The sequence below is a fragment of the Branchiostoma floridae genome, chromosome 8, assembly GCF_000003815.2.
Source record: "Branchiostoma floridae strain S238N-H82 chromosome 8, Bfl_VNyyK, whole genome shotgun sequence".
Lineage (NCBI taxonomy): Eukaryota > Metazoa > Chordata > Leptocardii > Amphioxiformes > Branchiostomatidae > Branchiostoma > Branchiostoma floridae.
This window is the reverse complement of record NC_049986.1, coordinates 3,885,121-3,894,955: the sequence shown is the minus strand read 5'-3', so window position 1 is coordinate 3,894,955 and position 9,835 is coordinate 3,885,121. Positions and strand designations below refer to the sequence as shown.

Here is a 9,835-nt window from a genome sequence, read left to right as displayed (position 1 = left end):
ATCATGAATGCTGATAGTCTCCATAGCAAGCTCACCGGTGGCATGCTAGTATTGCTTATTGGCAATGGTCTGTTGGCGAATATTTACATTCACAGGCGGCTTTAATCGAGGCTAGACGAGAGGTATTCTCATTTGCAGCTTCGGGTATCAGGTCGTCACTACCTAGTGTACAGTCATAAAATACATTTTGAGGCCCGTCTGTCAGAAATGATTCATGACTTTCTGACCTACCTATCTGCAACAAATGTCAATATCATCCCCTTCTAAACCACGACCACCTTACAGCAGATTAACCCCCCCCCCCCCTGACTGGAAGAATGGGGTATTCCAAAACTACTGCGTGCAAAGACACATTTGCATGGCGTCGTTGGAATCAAGAGTGAAGACACGCAGATGTGTTCTTTACTTGCGTGATTGCCTACAAACTCTATAGACTTATAAAATGGGACTAATAACATGGGGAAGGCAAAAACACGTATACTGGGCTTGAAGTGTCAACAACCGGAATGACCTTTGGCCCTGATTGCATGTTGACGGTAACCAATGGTAGTCGTACACGTCAATGATGAATTCAAATGTTATTCTGAGCACGTTCATCAAGCAACCTGGTTTATAGATTCTCATCGAAGAAATTCTAGATCCTAGCATGAATATGGATATGCCATAACTTATTTCAGCAAGTTTGTACGATGGCAAGAAAATAAATACAAAACATAACCTGACCTTGCCATTTGAATTTACTGTCGTATATGCTGAGAAAATGTCGCCTAAATTTTTCTTTAGGGTCAACTTGTTGTTCTAAAAAAAGGCGAGTTTTAGAATTAGCATGTGGGGGGTTAAATGGAAATTTTCTGAAATAGTTATCTACAACTGAACGATTTTGTTATGTATTTGAAATGCCATTTTTTATATCAAACACAAGAAACATTGAAATTATGATTCACAATATTCTACTTGTTTTAAGTAATGGTAGCAACATGCACGATTTGATCTGCTGGAGTAAATAAAGAATTTTGTAAAGAATTTGTGAAAACAAGAGAACACTTGTAATGATACCTTCTATCGTATTGTCACGCATCTTGTCAAGTTGGTACCAGTCTGTTCACCCGCTTGTTAATTCAGGTATGTCTAGACCTGCGCTCGAATGCGTCAGCACTGTTCATCATTTCGCAGTCGCACACCATGTCGTCAGGTTGGTCCGGCACACGGTATGCAATCTACATTTCTCTCCAATCTACATACCAAGAACGGTCTTGGATTTAAACACCTTCCGAAAGTCTGAGAGGTCTCCCAACATCTAAGGAACAGACTGGAAGTGCGCAGTACGAATTCCTCGGCGTTTGACTCCAAATGAGGCTGTGATACTTAGCATATAAAGATTAGGACCCGAATTGTAGAACATGGCGGTCGGCTTGCTTCTGCTGATATGCCTGCTGTTCGCCGACCACGCCTTTCCTCAGATTGCCGGTGCTGAAGAAGAGTGTTCTTCACCAGAACATGTCACGTGTGAAAATACCGGACGGTGTGTCTTTTCATGTGACGGTAAAGATGAATGCACAGACGGTTCAGATGAAATGGATTGCTGGAGCAAGGACTGTCCAATACCTGACTTCAAATATGTCAGGTGTGAGATTAGCGGAGCCTGTATCCATAAAGGATACGTGTGCGATGGTAAAGTTCAGTGTTCAGACGGTTCGGATGAGGTAAATTGCTTCAACAAAGAGTGTTTGCATCCTGATTATTTCAGATGCGAAAGTAACGGTGTGTGTGTTAATCCACTCTATCGATGTGACAGGGTGGTCAACTGTGCTGACGGCTCAGATGAGAATTGCTGGAGCATTGAATGTCCCTCACGCTACTATTTCAGGTGTGACAAAAACGGACTTTGTTTCGAACCACAGCGTCGATGTGACGGTTTCGAGTATTGTCCGGACGGTTCAGATGAGAGAGATTGTTGGAGTGAAGAGTGTCCCTTACCCGGAGATTTCCGGTGCTTCAGAAGCGGAGCATGTTTACGTATAGAGAAACAATGTAACGGTGAACCCGAATGTCCTGACGGTTCGGATGAGGCATATTGTCTGAGGAATTTGTGTTCCCGGGCGCCAAACTACTTAGGGTGTGACAATGATGATAGTAAATGTTTTCCTGAGAGTCACCAATGTGACGGTACTGATTACTGTTTAGATGGCTCGGACGAGAGAGATTGTCCACCATTCTGGGAGTGCCTTTTGTCTATCGATTCCAAGTGTGAACCCAGTTGTCCTTCCATCCCTGACCGGTACCGCTGCGATGGCGTCGTTAACTGCCTCGACGGGTCCGATGAAAGTGATTGTGGTAAGTTGACGTTCTCAAAATTTGTACGAATAAACTACTAGTATGCGGAAGGGAAGTACATAATAAGTAAAGTCAATAGCTAATTGGAAGAATGGAAGGATGGAGAGATAGTTCGATGCTTGAATAGATGAACGTGGTAAAACTAGTAGAAATTAATGTAGACCATTACATCCGATTATTTTGAGTCAATTTTTATGAGGGGGGTTTCTAATATCTACATTTATATTTTTTGGTGTGTGCATAACTGCTACGTAAGGTTCAGACCATTTCCAGAGTTGGTTATTTTGAAGAGTCGGTTATTTAGAAGGCCGAATCTTACAATATGGGGCTCAAAACCTCACATGACTGTCCGAATTCAAACGTTTTTTGTCCGTGATCGATCTGCCGCAATTCGAACCTAACTGGTATACTATCTTGGGTCATCTGTGATCATTGCAGACTTTGAATGAATGAATGAATGAATGAATGAATGAACTAGAAAAGCCGACATTTGCTTGAGAGCAAATACAGCATATTTCAGCCATCTCCCTCCCCATGCAACAATGGACTATTCCAAAATCACCCATGTGCAAAAATGGAAAACTTTTGTTTAAACGTCAATTCTACTAATGACACTTAATGACACCCAAAAATGAATCTTACAAAATTCCCAGTGCAAGAATGGATTCTTCCAGTGCACCCCATGTGAATTTGCACAATAGACCAGTCTAGAAATACTCCCACTGAAAACATGGCCTTTTGATTTAATAAACAACCCAGTCCAAAGTTGAACTAGGCAAAAAAGGCATGAAAAGGTAAAATAGATAAGTCAAAAAACACTTCTGCTAAAAATGGAATATTGACTCATCACCCCTTTAAAACTAAATTTGAAAACATCCCCATGCAAGAATGGACTCTTCTTGCGATGCCCCTATCCAAAAATACATCCGCTAAAATTGGACTTGGAGTAATCACCAAAGTCCCAAAAATGGATTTTAAAAATCCCCCTCCATGTAAGAATGGACTCTTCCAGCACAACCTACGTAAAATTACAAAATACACCAGTCAAAAAATAACCACACTGAAACACTTTGACATATCAAATCACCAAAGTCCATAAACGAATTTTTTTTAAATGTCCCCTCCGTGCAAGAATGGACTCTTCCCGTACACCAAATGTAAAATTGCAAAATAGACAAGTTCAAAAATACTCCCACTGAGAGACTTTATGTAATCAACAGTCCAAAGATGAATTTTAAAAAAAATGTTCCCCCTCCGTGCCAGAATGGACTCTTCCAGATAACACCAGGCTCACTGATTGGCTGCCAATACCCTTCGGGATGTTGACTCAGGCTACGTGATTAGTTCCCTCTTTAATCAAGTTACTAGTATATATAGACACTGTGTGCACATGCTGTCTTCAGGTGGAAGAGGTCAACGACCTTGAGGTCGTTGACCCTCTGGCCAGTGGAAAATTACCAAAAAAATCCCCAAATATATCATTTTGAAGTGGTTTATGCCAGAAATTATACGTGGGTCATTTGAATGAATATTTAGTGCACCTATTGACTAAAATTTAGGTCATTTGGTTATAAGACCAGGGAACAGCAGCCAAAAGCGTACGGTTTTGGTCAAAAAATGGCCAAAAAATCCCAAAATTAAGCATTTTGTTGTACTGTGTGCCAAAAAAGTTATTGAACCCATGTGCGCATATGTAAATTGCACTTCTATCACAAATTTCAGATCATTTGGCTGTAAAATGAGGGTATAGGAGCCAAAAATGTCATTTTTTTGGCAAAAAATGGCAAAAAATGTCAGAATAAAGCATTTTGTTGTACCGTATGCCAAAACTGTTATTGGATCTTTGTGGGCATATGATCAAGGCACCTCTGTACCAAATTTCAGGTCATTCGGCTGTAATACCAGGGTACAGGGGGCAAAATATACATAAAAATTGCAAAAAACATAAATAAAATCATTTTAAAGGCAGATATGGAAAAAACGAATAAAATGCATCAAGGTCTTGGCCCACTCTACCCTTGTGCCAAATTTCAGGCCATTCGGTTCAGGAACGACGGAGATGAATCAATTTGAAGATTTGACAGGAGAAAGAAACATTACGAATACAATATATTTCACCATACCTATGGTATGGCTGAAATATAATGAATGAATGAATGAATGAATGAATGAATGAATGAATGAATGAATGAATGAATGAATGAATGAATGAATGAATGAATGAATGAATGAATGAATGAACGAACGAATGGATGAATGAAGGAAATTATGAAGGAAATTATGAAGGAAATTATGAACTAGAAAGGCCGACATTTGCTTAAGAGCAAATACAGCATATTTCAGCCATACCCCTTCCCACGCAACATTGGACTGTTCCAAATCACCCCTGCGCAAAAATGGAACATCCTCTTAACAGTACATTATCCCCCAAAGTGGACTGGTATTGTGAATTGATTCCAGGTAAAAACAGAGCTTGCTTCTATTTTTCAGAAAATGACAATAATCACACCTTCCATTCAGAAAATTTTCATCATGACTGAAAATTGTTGAATGACTTCATGTAATGTCATTAACAATTTTCAGTACGATAACTAGGTGTAAGTTTAAAAAAGTATAAGCTCCTTGTGATGTGGGTACATTTATTATTGCAGTGAACTTTTTTATTCAAGTAGGGCATACGATTTAATAATTATCAAGCAGGTGCAGGTACTGTAGGAGCGTTTGTTTTCTTCAAGCTGTAAAACTGTTAAACTGTTTTACTGTGTATGCAATCAGCCATCGAGCCTATTCTTATTTTAGTTTAACAACTTCCTGCCAGACCCGGAAGATACGATTGAACCTTGTTCGAGGATTTATTTTCGTCTGTCTGGTCAGTCTGTTCATACCCTGGCGCTGAGAGTGTTTTATTGGGCTGAAACTCTGGCAGTTTAAAGTTACTTACAATTTAAATGTTCAAAGTTTATGTCAAACAACAACAGCACTAGGAAATGTGGCCACTATAGACAGGTGGTCACTATAGAGAAAATGCTGATCTATTGACTAGGAGCCATACGTTACACATGATTTCAGTACACTGATCATTAATCATATAAACATTGCACAGGTAAGCCAATTGTTTAGATGTACAATTAAGTTCAAATAATTCTGAAGAGAAATATTGATGAGAAAATAATCATTCTCGCCACTGTCTAACTTATAATTACGTATCAAAACTAAACACAGATTTTATAACTAACGCACCTTTCGCCGACTTCATCAAAGGACCGCCGGCTATCAATCAAACACGGCTGTTGATTAGACTTAGAGTTTCAAACATTCATGTGCTGTGTGCCAGTTGACAGCGAACTTCATGCTACGTGATGTTTTACATTGCTTGGACCTTCTTTCCTACAGCGGTGCTTCTACAAAATATTTAGACTGTAACACTGAGTCCCACATGTTTTATAGAATAGAATTTGATGCTTATGAATATTAATTAGCCTTCGCTTTCCTCTTCGCTGATTGGCTGAACCATTAATTGAATTAACTCTTCCTGCCGGCTAGACGCAGGTGCAGATGGCTCTGTGGGGTGAACGTCCGAAAGGTCATGGCATGGAGAACGAAAGAAAACCAATTTCCCCTAAAAAAAGTGCTGTAATTAAGCTTTTTACAGTACTTTATCAAGTTTATGCCAAAAATTTTACTTGGATCATTTTACCAACTATCTTATGCCTATCTATACCAAATGTTACTCATACCAGGGTACAGGGGTGCAAAATATACCGTTATAAGACCGTCAACAACAGTCGCACGGAGCTAACAGCGCAGCGAAAATACCATCGCTAGCGTTTCAACTTCGGATAACAAGTTATAAGTACTGTTGAACTCAGTAACGTTAAAGTTTGTTTTTAGTTGCCTTTGACGGTTTGACCTGAAATAGTGTTACGCTAAACTCATGAAGAGAAGTTAAGTGACTGCTGCGATTATCATAGATATGCCCCTAAGAACTGATACAATATAAAGCCTTCTGAATAGTCTAAAATGCGAGAGCCTTAGGCGGGCTTCGCTCCCCCTGGCGGGAACACTGCTATATACGGGATCATGAGGCCCCGCTTATGAATATTAATTAGCCTTTGGCCTCCTCTTCGCTGATTGGCTAGGTCTTTGATTCAATTAACTCTCCGGCTGACGCGCACAGGTGTGGCTCTGTGCGGGGTCACGGAAGGTCACGTCAGGAGGCCAAAAGAAAACAAATTTCCCCTCAGAAAAGTGCCAAAATTAATCATTTTAAAGTTGTTTATGTCAAAAATTTTACTTGAATCTTGTTACCAAGTATCTAATGCCTATCTATACCAAATTTCAGGTCATTTAATTGTAATACCAGGGTACAGGAGCCAAAAGTGTCCTTTTTTGGTCAAAAATTGGCCAAAAATCGCAAAAAATAAGCATTTTGTTGCACTGTACACCAAAAGTGTTATTGAATTTATATGAAGGGATTATCAAGGCACATCTGTGTCAAATTTCAGCTCATTTGGTTGTAATACCAGGGTACAGGGGCCAAAAGTGTCCTTTTTTGGTCAAAAATTGGTCAAAAAATCGCAAAAATAAGCATTTTGTTGTACTGTACACCAAAAGTGTTATCGAATTTATATGGGGGTATTATCAAGGCACATCTCTGTCAAATTTCAGCTCATTTGGTTGTAATACCAGGGTACAGGGGCCAAAAGTGTCCTTTTTTGGTCAAAAATTGGTCAAAAAATCGCAAAAATAAGCATTTTGTTGTACTGTACACCAAAAGTGTTATCGAATTTATATGGGGGCATTATCAAGGCACATCTCTGTCAAATTTCAGCTCATTTGGTTGTAATACCAGGGTACAGGGGCCAAAATATACAGTTTTGGTCTAAAATTGACCAAAAAAATCTCAATAAAACCATTTTAGAGGCAGATATGAAAAAACTGAGAAAAAAGCATCAAGGTATTGGCCCATTCTACCCCTGTGCCAAATTTCAGGTCATTCGGTCCAGGAACGGCGGAGATGAATCACTTTGAAGATTTGACAGGAGAAAGAAAGAAAGAAAGAAAGAAACATTACGAATACAATATATTTCACCATACTATGTATGGCTGAAATATAATGATAATGTACATTTAAAATGTAAATTATCAAAAGGTCCTGACCCTAAACTACAGTTTGTTTGCTGTTTGTTTGAACCTTTGCTTATTCATGAGAAGCTCAAATCAGCCTGCAGGCCGCTTACAAGAGTTACGACAAGACGAGGTGTAACTATGTGTGTACAGAACAGTAACAGTAACACAGGACTGTTGTCCTAGAAACGTTTATGTCAAGACGAGGTGTAACTATGTGTGCACAGAACAGTAACAGTAACACAGGACTGTTGTCCTAGAAACGTTTATGTCAAGACGAGGTGTAACTATGTGTGCACAGAACAGTAACAGTAACACAGGACTGTTGTCCTAGAAACGTTTATGACAAGACATGGTGTAACTATGTGTGTACAGAATTGTAATAGTAACACAGGACTGTTGTCCTAGAAACGTTTATGACAAGACGAGGTGTAACTATGTGTGTACAGAACAGTAACAGTAACACAGGACTGTTGTCCTACAAACGTTTATGTCAAGACGAGGTGTAACTAGGTGTGTACAGAATTGTAACAGTAACACAGGACTGTTGTCCTAGAAACGTTCATTTATTCATGAGAAGCTCAAATCATCCTGCAGGCCGCTTTTCTGGCGGACGGTACATTCATAATAGTACTACACTGTAATCGCACTTTTATTTCTTGATTAGGCCATGTTGATTTGATTATATGGATGATATCCTCTAGGAATCCAACAACTGATTTGAGCGTGCGAATTAAATTAGTGCCCACCCTCTCGAAATTAAGAGAAAGCGGTACAAGAGGCTATCCGTGTGTGAAGGAACGTGCAAATAATGTACGTCAAACGTGGTGGAAGACGAAACACATTTTATGTCAAACTGCTCTTTCTATAATCAAGAAAGAAAGGAGCTGTTCAAAGAGGCCACCAAATTCCACCCAAACTTCCTCACATTCAATGACAAAAAGAAAACAGTTCTCCTTTTAACATCACAAAACTCACATATAATAGAAAAGGTCACCAGGGATCTTTCGTCTTCCACTGTCTTAAAAAAAGGAGTCGAACCCAATAACCCAGGATCTAGAGTTAGCTTTTACTAGTTTTACTTTTACCTTCTACTTTCTAGCTTGGCTCGAGCGGGAGCTCGACCAAAGTAAAGTAGTAAGTTTACTAGTTTTAGACTAGAGTATACACTTGTGATATTGTATTTCACACTGTTTGAATCTTTTATGTTACCTGCAATTAGCCCACGGGCAAGAATTTACAATAAAACGTGGTTATGGCGTGGTTATGATTTGAAGTTTTCCTGCTTATTCACACAAGGCATGGACACTCCCTGTACCTGTACTTATCTAAGTAATCTGTGAGTTTCCAGGTAACGTTACTGTAAAGTTTTTAAAAAGAAAATGGTCAACGCTATACTACCAGAAGACTGAGTATTGTGTTAGAAACAAATTTATGATACTTTTTCGGCTTTATCCAAATGTACAGTCACCCAAACAAGATTTTTCAACGAAATTTCTTATAGATAACTAGAGTTCGGCGACCTCATACTTCCATGAAATATTGAGTGTTTTTGTCGATTTTATGTTTGTTGATGATGACTTGTATGTAATGATATCCGTGTTATTTCTACTAGTTGTGTGGATAGTTATCACATGGGCACTATAGTAACATGCAACAGGTGTGGGGAATCTTTATGATGTTTATATTATCACGTTATGATAGTACTGGCAACTTACAAGGTAGAGAATATGTTCAGAATTCATAGCAAATAACTGCGACACATCAGGATACAAACACATCTTCAACACAAGCAATAAGACACAAAATGTCCATCAACCAAAACCCACATATAGGTTACGGGGACAAGTTTATGCCAGATATATAATAATCCAAGTACATACCAACACAACATCAACGTAACGCCACGTGGAGCTATATGACGTCAACTGTTCAGATAAGGTAAGTCCAAACACATCCACATAATAGATATGTAATACCGAGTACATACTAACAAAACTTCAGCGTGACGCAAGGTGGACTACATAACATCTATTAAACAGCACAAAAGAAATATAATACATCATGTCCCTAAAAGCACAAGTACATAAATACAATTTATTATCACTTTCAAAACTGTCTGGTTCCCCCAAACAGATGTTCTACGATGTCAACTGTATATCGCAAATATAGGGGTGATTTCTGATATTATTACATTGATTATAACGACAGATACGGGGCCCAAAATCTAATCACTTTCAGCTATCATCACACCCCACCAACACATCAAGTATGAACCAATCCACCCAGCCGTTCTTGAGTCGAGGCTATCGTTTCCCCCAAACAGTTGTTGCCAACTGATCCAAAAAAACATATGTTCATGGCTATCACTGGC

At 39.0% G+C, this 9,835-nt stretch overlaps 1 protein-coding gene across 1 annotated transcript in view; it reads left to right on the top strand.

Moving 5' to 3' along the window:
* Positions 1-1,400: 1,400 nt before the first annotated feature.
* Positions 1,401-9,835, top strand: part of LOC118421134 (lactadherin-like) — a 29,006-nt gene continuing 20,571 nt past the window's right edge. The window contains exons 1-2 of the mRNA XM_035828294.1: positions 1,401-1,671; positions 2,185-2,334. Coding sequence (XP_035684187.1) covers positions 1,401-1,671; positions 2,185-2,334 — 421 coding nt within the window. The remainder of the gene's footprint in view (positions 1,672-2,184; positions 2,335-9,835) is intronic.